This window comes from Podarcis gaigeae (assembly GCF_964106915.1).
Source record: "Podarcis gaigeae genome assembly, chromosome: 1".
In the NCBI taxonomy this organism is placed as follows: Eukaryota; Metazoa; Chordata; class Lepidosauria; order Squamata; family Lacertidae; genus Podarcis; species Podarcis gaigeae.
In genome coordinates, this window is record NC_139678.1 from 42,773,831 (window position 1) to 42,798,667 (window position 24,837).

At 39.2% G+C, this 24,837-nt stretch overlaps 1 protein-coding gene across 1 annotated transcript in view; it reads left to right on the forward strand.

Moving 5' to 3' along the window:
• KNL1 (kinetochore scaffold 1) overlaps positions 1 to 24,535 on the forward strand; it is a gene marked incomplete at its 3' end in the record, with an annotated part of 37,794 nt that extends 13,259 nt beyond the window's left edge. Inside the window, exons 10-26 of the mRNA XM_083755115.1 lie at positions 485 to 3,424; positions 3,764 to 3,902; positions 5,495 to 5,562; positions 5,894 to 5,989; positions 6,415 to 6,530; positions 8,386 to 8,476; positions 9,609 to 9,725; positions 16,940 to 17,027; positions 17,681 to 17,764; positions 18,248 to 18,287; positions 18,402 to 18,503; positions 19,230 to 19,330; positions 20,441 to 20,509; positions 21,177 to 21,286; positions 22,268 to 22,386; positions 24,192 to 24,314; positions 24,421 to 24,535. Coding sequence (XP_083611241.1) covers positions 485 to 3,424; positions 3,764 to 3,902; positions 5,495 to 5,562; positions 5,894 to 5,989; positions 6,415 to 6,530; positions 8,386 to 8,476; positions 9,609 to 9,725; positions 16,940 to 17,027; positions 17,681 to 17,764; positions 18,248 to 18,287; positions 18,402 to 18,503; positions 19,230 to 19,330; positions 20,441 to 20,509; positions 21,177 to 21,286; positions 22,268 to 22,386; positions 24,192 to 24,314; positions 24,421 to 24,535 — 4,518 coding nt within the window. The remainder of the gene's footprint in view (positions 1 to 484; positions 3,425 to 3,763; positions 3,903 to 5,494; positions 5,563 to 5,893; positions 5,990 to 6,414; positions 6,531 to 8,385; positions 8,477 to 9,608; positions 9,726 to 16,939; positions 17,028 to 17,680; positions 17,765 to 18,247; positions 18,288 to 18,401; positions 18,504 to 19,229; positions 19,331 to 20,440; positions 20,510 to 21,176; positions 21,287 to 22,267; positions 22,387 to 24,191; positions 24,315 to 24,420) is intronic.
• Between the last annotated feature and the right edge of the window lie 302 nt (positions 24,536 to 24,837).

Below are 24,837 nucleotides of genomic sequence, written 5' to 3' on the forward strand. Positions count from 1 at the left end.
TCTGCGCATGTGTGTGATGTCATTTTGAGCGTCTGCGTGAGCAGTGAAACCAGGAAGTAATGCGCTCCGTTACTTCTGGGTCACCACAGAGCGCAACCCGAAAATACTCATCCCGAAGCTACTTCAATCCAAGGTATGACTGTACTTATTTGCTTTATAAGACCTGGTTCCTCCCTGCCCCCAATCCTTACATTGTTTGTTTAGCTAGTCAGTAGTGTGATCTGGCCTTAACATTTTGGTATCTGAAAGTTAGGTTAAATGTGCTTAGCAGTTAAGTATAGGCGGCAACCATTTTGCATGGGGGCTCTATTCCTGGACCCCGCACGCATCAGTGGAACATGCATGAGCCCGTTCCACCCCCATTCCTCCCCTCCAAAAGGACCCGCGTGTTGGCAGTCGTGTGTCAGTTGGATGTGCTTAAAGTGGTTGCTGCCTGTACATAAATTTCAGTAAACAGTTTGTTTCTTTTTCTTTTTTTTAATAGGATAATGTAAACACCAGGCAAGAATGGAGCAAAATGGATAGGACGCTCCTCTTCTCAGATGAAAATGAAATGGATATGACGTCTGGTCACACTATAATAATTAAGCATGCCACTGAATTGAAACAAGAAGTTATACAAATGAATGATCTCAGTTTTAATAGCTGCGCTACAAAGGGGAATGAGTCCTGTTTGTCTCAACAGAAGACAAACACTGAAAACACAAAGAAAATAAATTTTGATGACTTCTTGAAAAGCTTGAAGTCCACTAAACTATTTCCTTCACCCATTGCTTCAGAGGCTTCAGAAAGAAATGTGTGTCCTTCAAAGGAGAATGTATACACCTACTTAGAAGGGGGAAATAGCAAGAACACAGATTTTGGAAGACCCGCTAACAGGCAAAACTATGCAAACGTTAATGAAGGGGGTGTTAGCATAAACAATGCTAGCAGTGATGCCTCAGTGTCTTGTTATCAGAGAACTATTCCATTTTCTATGTCCTTTGGATCTGTTACTTCTATGCCTGTTCTGCATGGTAACACTAATAGAAAAAGTGGGGTTTTAAACAATGCAGCATCCTTAAATTCTGCAGATAAAACTTCTATATTTGGATTTGGTGAGGACATGGAAATAACTAAACCCACATACTTAATTGATAATCCTATAAATGCTGCTGGATTCCAAGATATGTCATCTCAAGAAATGGGAATTGGTAAGAAAGGTATAACTCTATTAGATAAGACAGTTGTATTTTCCCTGAATGAAGACAATGAAATGGAGTTTACCAAGAGCTGTACAGTAGCAGCGCAGTATGATATACAGCGGTGTGAAAGAACATCTCAAGTGCCCTCCTTACAACCTCTGGATAAAACTGTTTATCATAACAACATGGATGAGACTAAAGCCATAACAACCATAATAGATCAACCTGTAAAAGCTGCTGGTGCCCAAGCTATGCAAAAACAAAGTGAGTTGGGATCAACTAATGTAACCGGACCAGCTTGTGACAAAACTCTTGGATTTCCCCAGAGTGAAGACAATGAAATGGAGTTTACCAAGAGCCTTACAATGGCAGTAGAGGAAGCTCCTCTAGCACAATCATGGATACCTGCAGGGAGTACCAACATGTCTGTATTTAGCAGTAACATAGCAATAAGCAAGTCCACAGCTTTTCCAGAAGATAAAACGATTATGTATATGCACAATGACGGCATGGAAGTAACTAAGCCTATAAGTCACATAATCAATACATCTCGAGAAGATACTACTTTCAAGCCTTTGCAGCTGAAGAAAAAAGAGATGGACAAGGTGATTCGATCAAGTTCAGCCAAGGAAGAGACCATGTGTTGCTTGGATAAAGACAATGAGATGACGTTTATGAGGAGCCATACAGTGTCAGTAAACAGTGATATTATCCCATGGGCCAAGGTAGCTACTCAAGTACTGTCCTCAGCTCCGGTAGATAAAAACAGTATGTCCACACACAGCAGTGATGCAGCAATAACTAAATCCACTACTTTTGTTCCTGCAAATAAAACGATAATGTGTAATAACTCAATGGAAATAACAAAACCCATATCGAGTGCATTTTTAAACAGATGTTTCAAGTCTTTGCCGCAGCAAGAGGTGAGCAATACCACAATACCAGGCTCAGTTACAGATAATAATGTTCTTGCCCTACATGATAATGAAATGGAGATGACAAAGTGCCATACAATAACTGTAAATGTTGATAACATCTCCCAGTCAGAAAACTCCCCCCGTATACAATTTCATCAGGATGATATGAACATTGCAGGATCTTATTCCATTGCTAAAAACCCTAAGGGAAACTTGCCTTGGAAGGTGATGAAGCTGGAAATAGATGCTGGATGGGAACCCTCGTCAGATCAAATTGCAACATTAGCTATGGCTGGCGCAGAAATGGTTAAAAGGCAGACAATGCCATTTGACAGCAGAACATCCATGTATTGCCAACCAGCTAGCCAAGCTCAGCTCTTAGGCCACCCCAATAAGACTGATTCATTTGCATTTAACCAGGATGGCACAGAGGTCACAATCCTGCCACCTAGTGCTGCTGTTAATGGGAACCTGGAGGCACCTGAGAAACAAGAAATGCTAACTAAAAACTTAAGACAGAATTTAGGTAATGTACCTTTCCCTACATGTAGGGGGACATTGCAAGATATAGAAGCTACTAACATGGACCTTCCTCCCATCAATAACATTACTTCAGAGGAGGTACCAATCCTTTTGTCTAAACTATCTGATGTCAGTGATTGTTCAAAGCTTAATGATAATGGGAAGAAGTCTGAACTTTTCCTACCCTCTCAAGACATTGGGAAAGAATTGCCCCAAATGGCAGTGAAGCCAGCTGATCATTTGGAGTTGAGAGAAGATGTAAAAAACATATCTAATATTCCTACTGCTTTTAATGGGTGGACAAACAATGATTTTACAGATGTTGCTCCTCTCTCTGTGCTCTTAAATGCCATGTGGAATGATAGCTGTAAGATGAAAAAATCAGCCCTGGGTATCTTCCCACCTAAACTGCCAAATAAAAGGAAGCCTACTATTTCTAATGTAGAATATATTGGTGCCAGATCAGAAGAGAAGGTAGAAACTCAAGGTTCAAAAATCACTCAATTTCTCAGGAGATCCCTGGACAAAGTTACCCCCAACTTGAGTCCATCTCATTATATAGATGAAGAGCTGCTTCCTGCATGTGTAGGTGAAATGGATTTTGATGAGTCTTTAGGTTGTGAAGTGCCAGAAAAGCTGATGAATGAAAAGGAGCTTGCTGATACGGAAGGCTGTCTGCTTGAAGTGTTTGAAACAAATAACAGGAAGAGAAGGTCTTGGAATCAAGATGATGAGAAACTTCAGCAGGAAAAGAAGTTCAAGATCGACGAGGGCTGGAATGATGCAGTAGAGTTCAAGCAGGTGGGTTTAAGATGATTGTTTGGCACTTGGTCACATTTTCTCGAGTCTATAAAATCACCTATGAATTAATGAACAAAGTACATATTTAACAGTGGGTTTTATCCTAAAGGTAGCTGAAATGGTATAGTAGCTATAAATTCATTAAGTGGTTTGGGGCAACTGATTATTCTTTCAGTTGTAGTGCTGTGCTCCTGAAGTGTGGGTAAGAAATAACTTTTTAAAAATCAGCTGGTCTTTCAAATATTTGGTGATCCACAACAAACAAAGAAATAGTTGAGTTGCTGTATCAACAAAATAATCCTGCTAATTTAACTTTTATTGAATAATATATTTTTTTAGCCCCTCTCCAGCACAATGTTAGCTCATGAAACACAGGAAGGTGAAAATGTTACCGACCTATTAGCTACAAATATGGAAAAGAAGCAAAGCAGCAACAGCAGCAATTTGGATTCGGTTAAGGCTGATACAGACTTCTCTAGTAAGAATTCCTTCTTATCTGATTATATTGATTTCAACTAATTCCATCAGTAAAGAACACTACAGTATCTTGTATATGATAAAGGTATTCAGGAATGAATGGCTTCACAAGCACACCTATGCAAATAGGATAGACAAGCTTCTAAATGAGACACTCTTGTATTTAGTGTCATCTAAGGGGTCCAATGGAATTTCTCAAAATAACTTGTCAAAAGATTATACCTGATTTTTGCCCATATGCATAGTCTTGCTTCGTCAGGTTACTGTTCTACTTTTGCAAGTCCAAGTAGACCCACCCCTGCGCCCTTTGCATTTCAACAATATCTTAGAGCAAGAAGCTGCTGGAGGAGAGGACAGTGAATTGAGGTCTACTTAGTTTGGGGCAATTTTCCTTTCTCAGCAGCCCTGTATCCCTGCCCCACCCACTCCAACCCTCTGGTGAAGCTTTTGAGTAGGTGCAGATAGCTATAGTGGTGAGTTAAGACAGTAAAAAATATCCTGTAAACTTACTTAACCTACCTGGAATCCAAACCATCACCTCTGATTAGAGTCTCCTCTGAGATGCTTCTTCAAAGTGGGAAGCTATAATGGGAAAAAGTGCCAGGTCCTCTGTTCTCTTACAGTTTTCAGTCATACTCTTACCACAATTCACCCTTTCTTCCTTTGGCACTGCTAAGAACGCAGCTGCCTTGCTGGCTAAGACTAGAAGTCCATCTCCTTCAGTGTTCTGTTTTCAAAAAGAGCCAGCAAGCCCACACACAGGGTATGATGAATATAAATAGGCTATTTGCCCCAGTATTTATGGAAGTCTATTGACACTAATAAGAAGCTTATGTTCTTAGCTTTTAGGGCTAATTGCTATTGATAGATTGATCCTTAATAGCTATTGGTGGTTGATCCACCCTAAACTTGTCTGATGCTGTTGAAAACTCTCTGGCATTGTTGCATATTGTTTTGGTAAATTCTAGAAGATACTGTACCCATGTATTAAATTGTCTACCGAAGGCTATTGGATGGTGCCTCCTCTCTCTGCCAGGAGGAACATAAGGGCAAGGGGAAAACTAGCCTGGCTCCGGCCATTGGTCAGAAATGAGCAACTGCAGAGAGCTGCTCTTCTCTCTCTCCCCCCCCCCCCGGAAAAAAACTGTTCCAACTGCCAATTGCCCTGAGATTTAGAAGCAAAGGAAAATGCACATGTCCTGCATTGGTCAGAGCATCAGAAGCTGCTGCGTGTAATCTGCCTTGAATAGCATTTGAATCATCTAAAGATTTTACATAACATTTTTTATGCTTCTAGTATTTTGAGAGCAGCATTTTGTTATTAACTATGCTATTTGTATTTTTTTACAAAAATAAACCTCCGTATTATGAATTGGGGGTGCAGATCTACTCGGTTACAGGCACTTCATTGTTAATGAAGACCACCAGGACTTGATGTAACAAAGATCACAATCCCAAATCACATATAATAAAAATCACTTCAGACCACTAATCTAGACTGAAGTGGCCTTCACATAACATTGATATATTGTGGGTATTCTGTATATAATTGGGACACAATTTCTTGATTAGCATGTCTGTTTTTCCCCCTAGTTCAACAAAATAGTGAAATGGAGATTCCGCTTCTCACAAACATTATTTGTGACCAAAATTTGAAGGAGGTATGTAAGAAGCTTAAAGCCCTTTAATTCTCTTTTCTGTGAACAGTGTATTTATTGCTGCAGTTATAGAATAACACCCTTCGTGATATTCAGCAGGCTTCCATTTTAGATGTGTAATTTAAGACATTCAGATAGTCTTCTCTCCATTACCAGATGCCTCTGAATGTTACTGCTGTTGATTTGTTGTGTTTGTGTTGTTTCTGCTGAGGCTGCTTTTTATTAATTTATCATTTTAATCTTAGTATTATGATTTGTGTTTGTTTATGATCTAGAACCTCAGGTAATACTAAGCCTATTTTAAGTAGCTATATGTGAACACTTCATTTTTCAGAAACTGCAGGATGGTACTATCACAGTCGGTGAATTTTTCACACTCCTCCAAGTTGATGTGATACATTCTCCTCACCAGAGTTTGGTCTCACCCAAAGTAAGCATACAAACATACAGATCTACATTTAATAACATATGTAAAATATGTGTTTGGAAATTGTTACAAGACCCACACTATATATACTCATCAACTCTTTTTGACTTTTTGCTTCAGTTTCAGAATGAGCTTGGTGATGACTTGTACCATATGTTAACTGAGATCCATTAGTACTGTACGTGCGTTTGTAACTCTTCATGCAACCATTACAGTCGGCAACAGCTTCATTAACCATGAGCTTGGCCAAAGTTTGCTTTTGTCTTTCTTGCTCTTGGGCAATTTAAAAAGCCTCTATTCAGAACTCCTGCAGCAATAAAGACACACTTAACATCTGGCTGTAATTCTTCTATTTGAATATACATAGTGTCTTTTGGAGGACTCTTAAATATATGAAACCCTGTTGACTTTTATTTTCCTCTCTACAGCATGCAGTTAACACAGCTCTTACCCCGGAGGATGAGTTTTTGAACGAGTACGTTTACTGTCCCAAGTTCCAAATTTACAAAGAAGATTGCCAAGCTCTCTACCAGATAATAGAAGAGTAAGATACTTGCAAATTTTGTTCATAGAGTATATTTTTGATTACTGCAACTTCTGTCAGATGTGTGTTATCATTGATATAAGTTGATCTCTTCAGTAGGGTTTGCATGACATTTTTGCTGGGAGTTTCACAAGCTCTTTTAAATGCAGCTATTGAAGTTGTCTGTGCGCCTTACAAGTATGCTGGAGAATGCAGGCACTTATCTCTTCCATATTTAGCTTTTCCTCCCTCCCACCCTTTGCTCCCAATTTTCTGGGATACAGTAGCCATATCCATTATCTGAACCCTCTTATTAACTAGAAGAGGTTGAAATTGGTGATAAAAAAATCAGGCAACTATAAATGGTTATCTCCCGCCGCCCCCCCAGTAGAAACGCTTCCACAATTGTTTTATTGTTTACGTATGTATACAGAAAAGAAGTGAATGAAGAAAGATGTGGCCTAGGTAGAGATGCTGGAGGATTTAATTCACTCTACCTTTTAGAACAAACTTGGCTTATTCACTATACTTCAAGAAATGCTCTAAGAAGCAACTGGATGTCATTCATTACATGTTGCCTCTTCCAGGGTAATTGTACAGAAAAAAGGAGGCTGTCAACATTGGCACCACCATTACACTTACACACACACACCACTACAATTATTTAGGAATAATTATACACATAATAATATATGGCTGCTTCCTGGAGCATTTTCACAAATATTTTCAACCTGTGTAGAAGGAGCTGTATTTTCTAGCTGTTCTGATTAGAATAAAACTGAACAAGAAAAGAACTAAGAGGCATCCTTCAGTTCACCATATTACAAACCTAACATTTGTTTATTTACTAAAATGTTGTTTTTAGTTGTGAAAAAAATTAAGGTTGTTTTAAATTCACACAGAAATGGGGCTTAATGGTGAACATGTGCAGAACAGAAACGGTTGTGATAAAGTACATTACTTCCATCTCTAGATATAAGGTGCCTTTGATCATGATGAAGGGAGCCCAGCAGTTAAATATGATTGAAGGTTAAAGTGAGCTGAATTAAATGTAGGTGAAATATGTGCCTAGGTAATAGATCATCATGTTCTACAGCAACTAAACCTCATTGAGGTATATTTTCCTGTAAGAGCTTGGAAGGTTTCATACAGATACCTCAAAAACCCTTAAGCAGTGAGAGCAAAAGGCCCATATGAGGTGCTACGTCTGCATTAGGGCACCTCAGGCCCCTTTTTCAGAGGCACCTGAAAACCCTGCAGTGACCTCTGACACAGCAGAATTAGCTGGAGTCAGAAAAAGAAACAGAGGATATCTAAGTGACACAGATGGGGTTTTTTGGATCCTAGCCAATGTGTTCCTGCATTGGCTTGGATGCTGTCAACAGCATACTGTAGTCCAGTACACATAATCTCTAAATAGGACAAATCCTGATGGTTGAGACCAAAGGACTATCTAGTCCAGCATTCTGTTCCTACAGTGCCTAGGAGTTGGCCAGAAGTGGTGGCCACAAGTGGAGTTGGCCCAATGAAATTACGTTCTCAGAAATGCTAGTTTAGAATAGTTTCAACATTAAAATCTATGAAGAGCAGAATATATTCCAGGCCAGAATCACAGGTCATTTGAAGGCGCTGCTTATTCTCTTAAGATAGAAGCACATCAGAATGCTAATATTATAATATATTAAAATGTTATATTTAACCAGGACTTTTTTTCAAGCTGGAACTCACTCGAACTCAGTTCTGGCACCTCTTAGGTGGGCACCATTGCCATTCTAAGAGAATAAGGGAGGCATTCATGGTGAGTTCCGGCACCTATTTTTCTAGAAAAATTGCACAATATAATTATTACAATCATTATTTATAATTAATATTTCAGATTAAAATTGTATGCCGAATACCAGCATAAACTTCTGGTGAATGTGAACAAAAGTTTATGGGGAGTAATGAGAACCTGTTCGGATGAGGAGGTATGGGCAGCTGATTCATTCTGAATAATTAAATGTTTGTTTGTTTGTTTGTTTGTTTGTTTGTTTAGAAAGCTACAGACTTCTAATGCATTTGCATCTCTCATGGCAGTCTGCAACAATTAAAAACAACAATCCCATACAGTGGTACTTCGGTTCTCAAACGTAATCTGTTTAGGAAGTCCGTTCAACTTCCAAAACATTTGAAAACTGAGGCACAAAGGGCTGGCTTCAAGTTCAATTGGAAAACACGCAGCGGAAGCCGTTCAACTTCCAAGGTTAATTTGAAAACAAAAGCAATTACTTCCGGGTTTTTGGCATTCGAAAACTGAAATGTTCGGCTTCTGAGACGCTCGAAAACTGAGGTACCACTGTAATAGAAATAAAACAATTTAAAGGCAGAAGCAGGCTTGGCAGATCAAAACATTAAAAAATGAAAGACCAGTGATTGCCAAAAAAGTAAACTTTGTCAGTTAGTGGAAAACTGTAAGAGAAGGAGCCAATTGGATCTCACAGGAAGGGTATACCACAATTTGGGCATTGGAAGTTCCTCTTTTGTCTCATCAACCATACCGTGGTCACAAGTGGGACACAGCTAGTATAGGCCTCTGCAATATATTGTACAAAGTGGTCAGGCTAATGTAAGAAGAGATGGTTTCTCAGTGATGTTTCTAAATCAGTATAATAAAACACTGAAAAAATGGCTGTTTAGTTGGTGGAGGGAGGAATAATGCAATAAAATCTAGATCTGTGGCATTGAAGGGTACTTTTAATCAAATGGGGTGTTGTCTGCATAAACTAGTTTTGTGGTATATTCTTATACAAATAATGAGCACACACAGAGAGATATCTGTTGCAGACATGCACCAAGGGCCAAACTACACATTGCAAATGAAGGGTGAAGCAACTTACTCTAGGGACACCTCCATAAAGAACTTAAATTTGCAGCCGGTGAGCAGACAAGCAACACATGGGGGTGGGAAAAGAAGGTGTTTCCTGGGACAACTTGCCTTTGAGGTGCTTCCCACTGCCAACCAAGGTGCGCTTGAGAGGTTCTGTCATTAAAAAATAAAATAAAACTATCATGTTCACTTCCAGTTCCCTTATTCTGCTAATGTATTCTATTTCACTGCAGCTGAAACGCTTTGGAGAAGGGCTACGTGAAATGAAATCCAGTTTCCTCAAGAAGAGTAAAGTTCTTGCTCACAAAGGAAAAGCAACATTATATAGAAAGCTGGTGCAAAATGGACAGGTAAATTTTTGAGGTAACCAGTGAGATAATACTTGGATGCCTTTCCATGTATAGAGATGTCTTCCTTTTTGCATCCTGCCCTCCTTCCAGTGAGTTCTGGGCATTCTACAAAGGACTGTCCTGATTTTCTCCTCACAGCAACTATGAGATATGTTAGGCTGAGAGATGAGGTGAGCTTCATGCCTAAACAAGGATTTGAACCAAAGTATCTCTGGTTAAAAGTCCAACACTGTAATAGCTGCATATGAGAGAGGTTGTCTTATTTCATCATGTCCTTAAACACAGTTTGGTTCCTGGATTTAGCTTCACATTTATATTATGGAATAAAATGGGGAAATAGCATGGGTGCTAGAGGAGTTGTGTATCTTAGTTTGGAAAGCAGCGGGAAAAGATAGTTTAAATGTAACTTTTAGCTCGACTTCCGGAGGCGGCGCAAAATAGCAATGGCGGTCCTCTTTACCTGGTGAAGAGGGGCTCCGCGAAAAAGGGTCGTCCGCTACGGCAAAGCGGAGACCCGTTAAGAAAACCCGCAGGCAGAGCGAGCCTGCGGCCGTGGGACTCGGCGGGCGCCCAAAGCCCCCCCCAGAAACGAAGAAGGGGCTCCGTAAGGGGCTCCGGAACGCGAAAGGGGGAGCGGCGCTGTGAGTTCATCGCTCTTTTCGTGGATGCAAAGCCGCGCTGCTGCTGCTGATGAGCGCCGACCTTTCTTCTTGAAAACATCAAAATTGGCTGTTACATACCCGTGAGTAAGGGGAGCTAAACATCGGAAATTTTGGGAATTTGGTTGAAATTCGGCTGAAAACGGGAGGCGAGTAACAGGAAGTCCGTCTCCCGACACTGCTAACCAGATTAAAGCAATTGCGCAGAAGAATGCTGAAGCGCTGAAAGGGGACTGTCAAAGTAAAACGAGGGTGTATTTGACAGACTTTGTAGTGAAAAGACAAGCAGGAAATTTTTGTAAAGGTTGTGGATTTTATCTTTGGGACCTTCTTCCTAATTTTGAGATAAGTGGAGTTAAAAGAGACAACCCAGCGATCGGGCTGTCAGTGTGCAAAGGAGAGCTGTCAAACTGCTGATACTGTTATTGGAGCTTAACTGATACATAGACTGAGACATTAACGTTAAAACATTGTTGCTGGGACCTTTCTTGACACCTTGTGGCTTCTTTTTAAGTCAGAGAAAGCCTGTGGAAACTTCCTTTTGTGCTCTGGAACTATCAAAGACCTAACATAGGGAATATAAGAACTTCAATGGCGGACAAGAGTTCTCTCCTTCCTTGAAACTTTGAAATACCCCCACCTAGAGGATTGTGGAGATATAGAGGCCTGGGAACTGTACTTTATTGTGACTCTCTGTGGTTAAATTGTTTACACTCTGGACTTTGTCTAACTTATGAAACAAAAGAAAATTTGACCTTGAACAGAGGCAGGTGTGGAATGAGTGGTACAGGGAGAACAAGAGCAGCTAAAGCTAAAGAGAAAGAAAAGAAACCAGGGCAACTTGTACAAACAACCCTATCTCATCAACGAAGATCATCCGTTCCAACTGTGCTAACAGCACAGGAGGTGGAATTTGAAGAGCCTGCTGCAGAGCCTGCTGCAGAAGATATGGCAACTGGAGGATCTGAAATAGTCCTGAAGCAAATCTTGGAACAACTTGGAATTTTAAATCAAAAAGTGGACAATCAATCATCAAAAATTGACCAAGCTACATCCTCTATTACTAAATTATCTGAGCAAGTTTCCCATCATACCCAGGCAATTGAAAAATTACAAGGGGCAACTACTGAAAATTATAAGCTTGCGGTGGAAGCTTGTCAAAAAGCAGAACAGGCGAACAAAAAGGTTGATGAGATTAGGGGGGAAGTAAGGCCTCTGAAAAAACAGGTAGGGGAACAACAAGCCTACCTGTCATTGGTTGAATTGAAAAGTAAGGAAAATAATCTCAGATTAAGGGCTATCCCAGAATTGGAGGAGGGAAACCTACAGGGATTTTTGACACTTTTGTTCTCCAAATTCTGGGCGATAGAGGAAGATAAGGATTTTAAAATTGTGACTGCCTTTAGACTGGGAAAATTGATAAAGAAGGACAAGTCCAGAGACTGTTTGGTTATTTTGAGATCGAGAGAGGAAAGAGATAAGATACTAGGCCTACATTTTAAAAAACCTTTGGAGATAGAAGGAAAAAAGGCTGAAATTTACAGAGACATACCTAAATACCTTTTGGACCTTAGGACTACTTATACAGATTTGACCAAACTGTTGAGATATAACACAATCCCTTATAGGTGGGAGTTCCCGCAAGGACTATCATTTACTTACAAAGGAAGGAAAGTAAGAATTAAAACACCGGAGGACCAACAGAAGTTCTTACACAACCACGAGGAGGACCTCCAGAAAGGAGCTGCAGCTTCTTGGCCTCCACCACCACCGGGACCATCTCCAAAGCCTACACCGTCTGGATCTGGACCAACATTACTACCTCCGGGATCGGGGGGAAGCCTAGATACCCCATTGTAGACCCATCATTGTAGACCTACTAATTGGACCAGGATGTCGCTGCAGCTTCTTAGTTGGAATATAAATGGCGGAAATTCTCCGGAAAAAAGAAGAAAAGTATTTCATATATTGAAAAAAGAACATTTGGACATTATTTGCCTGCAAGAAACGCATGTGACAAGGCTCCACAGAAAAGTGTTAATTAATAAAAGACTAGGCCAAGAATTTATCTCTTCGGATAAAGTGAAGAAAAGAGGTGTGGTGATATACGCAAAGGAGAGCCTGTCACCGAAATTCTTATTTAAAGATGAACACGGCAGAATTTTGGCGATTGAAATTCAGACACAAGGAGAAAAATTTCTGATATTAGGAATCTACGCCCCGAATGAAGGAAAATCGGAATTATTCAAGAAGCTGCATGAGATTATGCTGGACTACTTAGACTATAACAACATCATCATGATGGGTGACATGAATGGGGTTGTGTCTGTAAATATGGATAAGTCGCAAAGTGCTAACATAACGAAAGATGGCAGACTACCTAAAACTTTTTTTGAAATGACTGACAATGTGGACTTGATTGACATATGGAGGGTTAAGAACCCCCTAGGAAAAGAAGGGACTTTCTTTTCTGAAGCTCATCTGACATGGACACGAATCGACCAAATATGGATAACTAGAGGACTGGCACCCAAGACTAGAAAGGTGGAAATCTGCCCAAAAACCTGCTCCGACCATAATGCTTTGAAAATGGAATTGAGACTAAATACAACCGGATCCTTCAGATGGAAAATGAATGACACCTTATTAAGGGACGAGAAAATTGTTAAGAAGGCCCAAAAAACTTTGAAGGACTATTTTGAAATAAATTTAAATACTACTGTGGAAAAAAGAATAATCTGGGACGCAAGTAAAGCAGTTATGAGAGGGTTTCTAATACAACAAAATACGATCAAGAAAAAATTCTGGAATGAAAAGAAGGAGAAGATATTGGAAAAAATAAGAGATGGAGAGAAAAAATTAAGATCTAGGCCAAAGTCGAAGGAGGTGCTGAGAGAAGTGAAATTCTTCCAAGCACAATATTTGAAATTGATAAATCAAGAGGTGGAATGGAAAATTAAACAAATGAAACAAAGATCCTTTGAATCAGCAAATAAGTGTGGGAAACTGCTAGCATGGCAGTTGAAAAAGAGACAAAAACTTAATACTGTTACAAATCTAGAAATTGATGGGAGAATGGTTCAGAAACCCGAGGAAATTAGAAAGTGCTTCCAGAGATATTTCAAAGAACTTTATTCACAAGGGCCACAGAAAGATTCGGAGGTGGACCAATTTCTTAAAACCAATGGATTACAGAAAATACCTCAGGAAATGAGAACAACCCTGAATAGTAATATTACACAGCAAGAAATTGAAAGTGCCATTCAGAACCTACAACTAGGCAAATCTCCAGGCCCCGACGGACTTACCTCCAAATACTATAAGGTTTTGAAAGACTATTTGATACAGCCTTTGTTGGAGGTTTGTAACCAGATTATGGAGGGGAGGAAGGCACCGGAAACGTGGAAAGAAGCCTTCATCACATTGATACCCAAACTAGAAACTGAAAAGACCCAGCTTAAGAACTACCGCCCCATCTCACTCCTAAATGTGGATTACAAAATTTTTGCAGACATTTTGGCAAGTAGGTTTAAGAAAGTGCTTAATGAAGTGATCCATAAAGACCAGGCTGGCTTTCTCCCTGGTAGGCATTTGTTTGGCAACACAAGAAACATCATCGATATTTTGGAACTTCTACAAACAAAATTAAACACTAGAGCGGTGTTAATTTTTATTGATGCGGAGAAAGCCTTCGACAATATTTCCTGGATGTTTATGAAGAAAAACTTGGAAGGGATGGGAGTGGGGCGGGGGTTTGAAAATGGAATAGAAGCAATATACTCAGAACAAAAAGCGAAATTGATAGTAAACAATGTGGTGACAGAGGAGTTTAAAATTGAAAAAGAGACACGGCAGGGGTGCCCCCTATCCCCCCTATTGTTTATTTCAGTTCTGGAGGTGCTATTGAACATGATTAGAAAGGACCGGTTGGTACAGGGAATTGAGGTCGGAGTGAAACAATATAAATTGAAAGCATTTGCAGATGACCTGGTATTAACATTGCAGGAGCCTGTCTCTAGTACTAAAAGAGTGTTAGAATTAATTTCGGACTTTGGTCGGGTGGCAGGATTTAAGCTGAACAAACAAAAAACTAAGGTTATAGCAAAAAATTTGACAAGTACAGAAACAGATGAGTTTGTGAAAGAAACAGAATTAAATGTGGTTAAAAAAGTAAAATACCTAGGGGTGTATCTGACCTCCAAAAATTTGAATCTGTTTAAGGACAACTATGAGAAATGTTGGTTAGAAATCAAAAGAGATTTGGAAACATGGTCAAGATTGAAACTTTCCTTGTTGGGCCGAATAGCAGCTATAAAGATGAATGTATTGCCAAAAATGTTATTTTTGTTTCAGACCCTACAGGTCGTGGACAAGGTGGAATGCTTTGGAAAGTGGCAGAGGGATATTTCTAAGTTTGTTTGGCAGGGCAAAAAGCCCCGAATAAAGTTTAAGATACTAACTGATGCGAAAGAAAGAGGGGGATTTGCCCTGCCAGACTTGAGGTTATATTATGAAGCTGCAGCCTTCTGCTGGTTGAAAGATTGGATTTTACTGGAAAACACTGATGTCCTAGATCTGGAAGGGTTTGACAATGCTTTTGGGTGGCATGCATATTTGTGGTATGACAAGGTTAAAGTGCACAAATTGTTTAAAAACCACATTGTCAGGAGAGCAATTTTAATGGTCTGGACAAAATATAAAGACTTATTGGAGAGTAAGACTCCGAGGTGGCTCTCACCGGTGGAGGCCAAGGCACGTAAGAGACCTAATATGGAAGCCAATTGGCCTAAATATGGGGAAATTATTGAAAAGATTGGAGACAATTGGAGGCTGCAGAGCTTGGAAAAACTAAAAAACAAGGTGCGAGATTGGTTGCATTATGCACAAATTCAAGAGGTTTTTAAAGTAGACAAGAAGGTTGGATTCCAGGTGGAAAAATCGAAACTAGAGACAGAATTGTTAGAACCAAAAAGTAAATTACTTTCGAGAATGTATAACCTGCTGCTTAAATGGAATACTCAGGATGAGACAGTCAAATCCGCCATGATAAAGTGGGCGCAGGATTTGGGGCATAACATCATGTTCGAAGACTGGGAAAGGTTATGGAACACCGGAATGAAATTTACGGCATGTAGTGCCTTGAAGGAAAACATTATGAAAATGATATACCGGTGGTACATGACCCCAGTCAAGCTTGCTAAGATATATCATCTGTCTGATAATAAATGCTGGAAATGTAAAGAGGCGGAAGGGACATTCTTTCACCTCTGGTGGACCTGCCCGAAAGTGAAGGCCTTCTGGGAAATGATTCATAATGAATTAAAAAAGGTACTGAGATTTACCTTACCTAAGAAACCAGAGGCCTTCCTTCTGGGCATGGTGGACCGGAGAGTGTTTAAGAAGGACAGAACTTTTTTTATGTATGCCACTACAGCAGCAAGGATTCTGATTGCAAAATACTGGAAGACACAAGATTTACCCACACTGGAGGAATGGCACACGCAGTTGATGGATTATATGGAACTGGCCGAAATGACTGGCAGAATCCGAGACTTAGGAGAAGAAACATTTGAGGAAGACTGGAGAAAATTTAAAGACTATTTGGAAAAACATTATAAGTTGTATGAATGTTAAAAAATGCACCTTTTAGGAAATTCTAGCTTCAGTAATGTTAAATTCAAGAAATGGAAATTAAGGCACAAGGAGCCAGAGATAGAATAATGAAACAACTTTATTGTGTTAAAATGAAAATGTACATGATTTGGGTTATAATGCATTTGAAATTGGGTAACATGATAAAAAGGAAGATACAATAAGTATTGAAATAAGTTAACAAATTGCAGACGTTATGTATCACAGAGAATGCAGGGTTGGGAGGATGTGGGGAAGTCCAACAGATTTGGAAAAAAGGGTAAGAAAAATTTGTAACTTTTCTTTTTGGCTTTTATAACACGTTCTTTATTCTTTTTTCTGTATTATATAAAACTAATAAAAAATATTATAAAAAAAAATAAATGTAACTTTTAGCTCTATGGCTAAAACATATAATCCTGTTCGGTGGATCTGCTTGTTTGTAGTATTCTTTATAATTCTTATTTTTGTTTACTAACGTATAGGTTTAGACTTTGAGATAAAGGCTACATAGTGAGCGGATTCCCTACTTGAACAAGACCCTGCATCAAAATATAGCAGTTCATCTAGTGTACTAAACTGTCTCTATTCTAGTCCTTCTCCCCTACAAATTAGTAAAAAGGCATTGGTGTTCTCTCCTGCGTGTTTTAATCTGATACTGTAAACTGATTTCATTTGGGGCCCAATAAAAAGTCTGGGGTACCTACTGTTGCTGAAACAGCTTCTGTGGGCCCAGAGCCCATCCTTTGGTGGAAAGATCATTAGGAAATATATGTAATAGATAAATGTTTTTTAAAAAACTGGTTTTATTTAGTAGCCAGAAATGCCCTTTAATAATATTTGCTCCCAAAATAGAATCTAACCATATTTTACATATTATATTACTAATAATAATAAACAATTAACCACATTTTTACCTTTAAGCTTCAGTGGGAAAAACTACAGTCAAGACTGGCTAAAGTAGAAGAACTTATAACGGAAATGGACAGCTGTCTTCTTGCTCTGGAAACAGGTACAGTCTCAAAAATTACTTTTCCAGTAAAGCCAATTTCTTTGCAGACTAAAGAAAGCAAAAAATAAAAAACAACACCCCTGTTGACATAATTTGGGCATACTTTGGTGTCAAAAAGAAATCAACATTCTTATACACATTAAGATCATAGGACTAATAAGCTAACAGCCATGCAGAGAAACAGGCAACGTAGAATAAGTCCTCTTAGACAATGGAAATTATTTGGCTTCTGAAGCTTTTGTGGATACAGTCAGCATGTTATTAGTCTATATGTAAATGGTTGAACTGCTTTTTTAGAAAATTGAGCCTCACAGGAAGTAAAATGTTCTGCTGTGGTGATTTACAATGTCCACTGGCCTTTGTTGTAGGATGTCTGTAGAAAGATAACTAATATAGAGTTTTTTCTTTTTCTCACTATCCTGTCAAATCAGTGAGCATGACTTGAAACAAGAAGTCTTTGAAGGTTCTCAACTGTGTACCAAAAGTGTAGAGCAAAGCCAATCTCAAACTACAAATATATCATTTTTGGGAATACACCTGAAACTCAAAGTTGGGAGCATAATTTCAAAGGTTGTATTTCCTGCTAAGTTGACCGGAGTATATGTATAGCATTTTTGAAGTGAATGTTCTTATAAAACACTGCTTAATTTTAGAAACTTCTGCATTGGAAGAGTCTGAGCCAGATGTCAATGATGCCATGGCAGAATACAAGTCTAAGATGAGAGACACTGAGAAAGGTACTGGAGCTGTTTTGAGCTGCATGATACAGAAGGCTGTTAGGACACTGAAATTGCTGTGGCTGTGTTTATTATATAGTCTCCAGATCTTTTTTACTAATGTGAGTTGTAGAATGCATCTTTCTATCGTGCCATTGCTGACGGATATTTTCCTGTACTTGGGGCTGTTTTGACTGATCTACATGGAGGTTACTACATGTATGAGCTCTGGAAAGCTATGGTTGGCTGCATCTTTTCAGTGCATGTACTGTACATGCTGTGAACGGAACACCTATAGGTTCTTCATATACAATATCCTGTATGTAGGATTCACTCAATTCTACACAAATTACATCCATGTAGGAATTTAACTGAACACCATTTGGCCTTGGAGAATAAACCTAATAGCGTGTTGAGGACTAGACCTGCTTAGTCAGACAGAATAAACAGTTAATGCTTTTCATCAACATTTTGACTCTTACTGTGTATTTTCTCATTTCTTAGAGCTGGAAAACTACAGAGCCAAAGAGGAGGCACTTCAAAGGTAGAATTAAGCATTAGTGTTTGACATGTATTTATGTGTTGTGAAAAACTCTTGGCTTTTAATACTATTCAGGGTATTTGGCAAATGCGTTGCACTTTTGTTGTACTCCTTCAGAGAGCAATCGAATATCAGAGACAAAAAGAAACAGAGAACTTCTGAAATAAGCCATCTCAAGGAGTATGCAAACAGATGTCAGGAACTTATGAAGAAATACAAGTAAGTAAATTCAGTCAATTAATATCTTGCTATAAAGGGAATCCAATTCAAGTAATATATTGTCTATGTTTACGTGACATCAGTGGTATCTTCTAATTTTGTCCCCATGAGCTGGCAATCAGAGTAGGGGTGGGAAAACCATGGTTTCCAGATGCTGGTCATGTTGGTTGGGGCTAATGAGAGTTGTAGTCCCAGAAAATCCACAGGTTTCCTATTCTTGCTCTAGAGTATAACCAAATTGTTTCAACATTCCTCTTCACCTTCAAACAGAGGATGGCATGGTCCTTATAGGAATGACGTTTACTGCTTGGGGAAAACATTTACAAATAATTACATTTAACATCTATATTCTAAGTAAAAAGAACAAGCGGGCACACACAAGCAGTTTTTATCTTTCCTTCTTTAATGCTTTGTTCCTTATGGTCCATGTGGCTCAAAAAGATTAAGAAATGGGCCCCCAAATACATGTTTTGTTTAAAAGTGGGTCCTAGGTCTGAAAAGGTTGAAGGTACCTGCTCTAGTCAACTTAGTGTGTGAGGGAGAAATATATAGGTTTTTCAACTTGCTAAGGGGACAGATGTTTTAGATAAAGTAGTTCATGACTACTGAACCCCAATTTTTAAAAAAATTAAGGTAGTATTCTTACCAAGTATCCAATAACTGTACATGCACTATCCTTCCCATTGTCTTTTGGTGAATTCATTTTTGATAATTTTCTGTTTGTAGCTTCTCTGAGTGGGCAATAAAAGAGTGGAATGATCACCAGGCTGTTTTCACCTTCCTTTATGATTCTGTTGAGCTCACTCTCAGCCTTGGGTGCCCTGTAGGTGAGTTGCAAAAATACTAAAAACTCTATCTGCTATAAAAGCACCACTATCTACTCTAGATGTGGTTTTTTGATATTTTACTCCTGCCAAGAAGTCCAAAAAGAACTCAGGTCTGCTCACCAACATCATAACGTTATTTTTTTTAAAGCTAGAAAAACACTAAAGCAGACTACAGGCAAAACTGATTAATTTGATAAGAACTGAGCTGTAAAAAAAATTGCATGCAGACTGAAAAGGCATTTGGTCTTCAATTTTATTGAGTGACATAAATTTAGCTCTCTAAAGTGGTAAACCAGTGTTTGGGCTATCTAGATTACAGGTATTTAATATTTATTACCATTATTCCTACAACTATTCAGGATCCAAATTCTTCCAAGCCAGTTTACAACATAACAAAATTAAAATATTAAAATAAGTCTGATTCCTTCCCACAGTTGGTGGTAGATGACCATGTGAAGCACAGTAGGGAGTATAGTGTAGAAGGAGCAGACAGTGATCTCTTTGCCAGCTTCTGTCCCTTGTCTGAAATCCTCCATCCAGAGCTGCTGGTAGTGTATGGATCTAATCACCTTATAAAATTGTGTTACCATTCACTGCTCCAAATTTGGGTCAGTAACTCTTTGCCATGTCACTGTGCAGGAATCTTTCCTCAATGTTCCAGGAGTTTGCAGGGGTAGAGCTGGGAGTAGGATCTCATACAGATGACCACAGATGGCTAGGCCTCATCCTAGCAGTTCCCACTCTTGGTGTCTGCAAAATCAGATCATCAAGCAGATCAGTAAGAAATGGAGTGTGGATCTTTGCACGAAAGTCTGCAGAATTGTGTCTTTAGTACAATGGTATTGTAAGCAGCAGGGAGGGACTTGCATGGTTGACTATTCCACTATACAAAAAAAGTATTTGTATATATACATCTCCCCACTTCATCCTGCACATCATGGCAAAGGCTGGACCCTGGCATGCAGGTTTTTTGTGCAGAATGATTTATCTATTTGAATTCTGACCTATATGAAGAGGGACAACCCAGACACAGGTTGACCATCTCAGTGAAAACTAGACCTCATTCTGAAACAGAATCATAGAACTTATAGTATGTCTGCTTTCTCATAGATGGTGCTGTTTTCAGCAACAGGTTCTGCGTGAATATTGTTGGTGTGAACCTTGAATCACTGTTGGATGGTAAGGCTTTGAAGCACTTTGCTTCTGTGATATTTTTTTCTGGAAGGAGATCTGCATTTTCCAGCTTCTCTTGTGAAAAGTATTGCTAAATTTACAGAAATATTGCAAAATTAATGAATGTTAGAATGATGTCGGATAAAAATTAAGTGGTTTCCAGCTGTAATGCTTTAAGAGAATGGAAAAAAAGGTTTAGAAATAGGTTAAAATTTATTGATAAGGATTTACTGAACTAACAATTTGAATTGGGATACAAAAAAGGGAGGTACGGGGAGGTCTGGGAAATAAGTTAATGGAAAATAAGTAATGGAAACTGTGTGTTTTTAATTATTTTCATTTTTGTATTTTTATTTTTTATTTTTGATTTTTATTGTATTACTATTGAAAACTTTAATAAATATTCTTTAAAAAAAAGAAAAGTATTGCTAAACTTCAAGAAAACATGAAAAGCAGTCTTCTGTGAAGAACCTTCCTTTTTCTCAGATAAAATTTTCAACTAACAATGAAATTCCCAGTGTGAAGCAAAAAGCAAAGCAATTAAATGAAACTAAATATAAAATGCCTTCGAGGTTTTGAAGGCATTCAAAATCATCCATGAGTTGAATAAAATGAAATGACTTGAATATTAAACCTAAGACAGAGTTTGTTGTTTCTTTGTTGTCCTATACAGAAGCAAAGGCTTTGCCATCTTCAAAACTAGTGCATAGACTCATCTTCCAGTTTATAAACAGTCAGAGTTCATTGAAGGAAAAATGTTCAACAGTGCATCATCTTTATCAGGTAACTTAACAATGAAAAGCAAAAAGGGTTTTAAAAAATGTTGCTATAATTTGTTCTATGCTGCTTTTATTGCTTGGAAGAGTCAACAAAGAAGATCCAGAAGTACAGGAAAGTCTACATTTTGGAGCAATTCTAGGTGGAAGTAGCTTCCCAGCAGAACGTTTTCACCTGCTTGAGTGACACTGTAGTGACACTTAATGGAGGCTATGAAGAATGAATGGAATTCAGCATCACACTCTTCCAATCATTGCAGCTTGCCAGATGGAACAATCCCCCCCTCCTCCCCCTGTGCGCAGTTCTGGGAGTTCTCCCAACCCCTCCCCACAAGCCAATTGCGGAGGAAGAATGGGGAAGCCCTGTTGTGTAAGCAGAAGATAAGGCTGATTAGGTGAATCCTGCCCAGAGAATTTGTGTTGTGATTTGCTTTATTGTTTTTCTGCATTTGATGACCATTTTGTAGGGTAGAAAAGCAATTTATAAAGTGATTACATTGAGTGTAACTTTAAAAGTATAGGAATGCAAATAAATGACAAAATTATAGAATAGGTAAAAGTCAATGGTCTAGTTCAGGGGTAGGCAACCTAAGGCCCGGGGGCCATATGCAGCCCAATCACTTTCTCAATCCAGCCTGCGTACAGTCTGGGAATCAGCATGTTTTTACATGAGTAGAATGTGTCCTTTTATTTAAAATGCATCTCTGGGTTATTTGTGGGACATAGGAATTTGTTCATTTCCCCCCCCCCCCCAAATATAGTCTGGCCCACCACATGGTCTGAGGGATGGTGGACCAGCCCACAGCTGGAAAAGGTTGCTGACCCCTAGTCTAGTTAATGTTGCTTTGTGTCCGGAGAAGGTTTGCACACATCCTCCTCCTTGCTGTGAAGAAAATGTAGAAGAGGAGTGGTGTACCTTTTTCCCATCCTATCTCAGGAAATCTGGGACCTAAGTTGTCATCATTACTTGCTCTGATTGTCCAATCAGGTGCTGCGTGACATTTCTCTTGTGGTGAGTCGTTGTGAACTTCTAGGAGAAGAGATCGAGTATCTAAACAGATGGGGTGGAAAATTCAATCTGCTGAAGACAGATGTGAACGATACAAAGTAAATGCTTAACAAAGTCTATTCTAGTTCTCTAAATGTATTTGTTTGGTGTACAAGTTAGGATTGGTGTAAAAGTTAGGATTGGTAGAGGGTGTGTTACAATCCTTCCAAAATCTTTCTGGCAAGAATTTAATATTTATAGCACAAAATTCACCTCAGCAGGATTTTAAAAAGCTGTTTCCCCCTATATAGTACTCAAGATAGCAAGCAAGGAATGAAGTATCTTAAAATATACAGTACAGTGGTACCTCTGGTTGCGAACGGGATCCGTTCTGGAGGCCTATTCGCAACATGAGCAGAACGCAACCCACACTGGCCCGTCTGCGCACGCGCAGGTTGCAATTCGCCACGCATGCGTGGGCAGCGAAACCCGGAAGTAACCCTTTCTGGTACTTCCGGGTCACCGTGGGACGCAACCTGAAAAAACGTATCATGAAGCAAATGTAACATGAGGTATGACTGTATTAAAAATGCATTGCATGAACAGCAGTTCAGCTAAAACATGATAAATAAAAGAGCAGAACCAAATTAAAACATTGTACTTCCAGAGCGAAAGATGAAACAAAACTAAGTTAAAGCAACTTCTAAACAAAAAAGAGCCTTGTCAAAACAAGATGGACTGTCTGGCACCTAAAAGATAACAAGAAAGAGCACTGAGTGGATCTCCCTGACAGGGGGTCCTGCAGGCTGGGTGCAATCATAAAAGGATCCTCTTTGTAGTAGCTAACCACCTAATATCAGAAGGCAAGGGTACCCAGAAAATGGCCTTTAATGAAGGTAGATTCACTGAGGGAGCAAACAGTCATCCAGGTGGCTTGGACTAGGTGTTTTAGGTCTTTATAAGTCAAAACCCAGCTGCTTCAATTGGCCTTGGTAGCAAGCAGGGGCTCTATGAAGGTCTTTAAGAGTTGATGTAATGTTTGCAATGGAAGGTCCCTGCTAACAATCTAGCTGCTGTATTCTGGACCACTTAAAGTTCTGAAGACTTTTCAAAGTCAGCCTGAATTGTTACTAATCAAGCCTCAATTTTTATTGAAGCATAGGTAGATAGTAAGGTCGTTTTATTCCAGGAGGAGGCACAGACATAATCTGGAATTGGAAAAAGGAAGTCAAAGGCAAAACTATCACATTGGGATCCCAACAGCAAAGCTGGATTCAGATATATCCCTGAGTCACCAACCTGATCTTTAAGGGGGGTGCAATTCATCCAGTACAAGCTGAATGCCTCCACCATGGTCCATTCCATCTACCCACAGTACCTCAACCGTGTCTGTGTTCAGCATCAGTTTATTAGCTCTCACTGTGCCCTTTAGATAACTGTTTAAATATCAGTGCATCACCTAGATTTGATGAAAGGGAGAAATTGAACATAAATAGCATGCAAACTGATTACCTCTCCCAACTGTTTCATGTAGGATACTTAAGTGTGCATGCACACGAAAGCTTATACCCAGAACAAACTTAGTTGGTCTCTAAGGTGCTACTGGACAATTTTTTTATTTATTTTAACATTCAACAATTACTGAGGCACAACACAAATAATTCTTTGGACAGTGGAAACTCGTGTTACGGACGGGATCCCTTCTGGAGGCCCATCCATAACACGGAACTGACGCAAGCCAAAGTGCCGCACCTGCGCACATGTGCAGCGCAATTTAGTGCTTCTACACATGTGTGAGCGGCAAAACCTGGAAGTAACTTGTTCCGGTACTTCTGGGTTGCTGCGGGACACAACATGAAAACACATAACCTGAAGCGGACGCAACATGAGGTATGACTGTATCTATATTTTGTTTTCTACGTAGAGTGAAGCTCTTATTCTCCAGTTCTGTATCATTTGCAAAGTTTGAAGTTGAACTGTCTTTATCTGCCAGCTATCCTGCATCCCCAATAGCTTTCACCATTCCAAAATGCACCGGCAAACTTAAGTGAGTAAAATAAAACAGAAGGTGTGAGAGCAATAATTTTTACTATACTTTTATGGGAAGGTTTTCAGTTATTTGATCCTCATATGTATGCATTTTCTCTTCACAGCCAAGAGGAAATTTCTGTTGTTTTATCCAGTGTTCCAGTGGGAGCCAACTACTTGAAGAGAATGGTCAATCAGATTCATCGTAATCTGCTCCAGGGTCCTTCAATCCAAAGATAGTTCTCTCTCTCTCTCTCTCTCTCTCTCTCTCTCTCTCTGTGTGTGTGTGTGTGTGTGTGTGTGTGTGTGTGTGTGTGTGTAATGAGCAATCATTCAGTAGTCAAATCTTTGCTTATTTTCTTAGTAAGGATCACCACTTAGTCCTTTTTGCCTACTGAAAAGTGTATAGCTAAGAGATATTGCATAGTTCTGTTGTTGTTTTCTAGCACTTTTTAAGGCTACTCTTAATTTCTGATAAATTAATTTTACTGCAAAACTGATGTTGCAATTCTACTGCAGTAGTTAGTGCAATTTCATAGGTC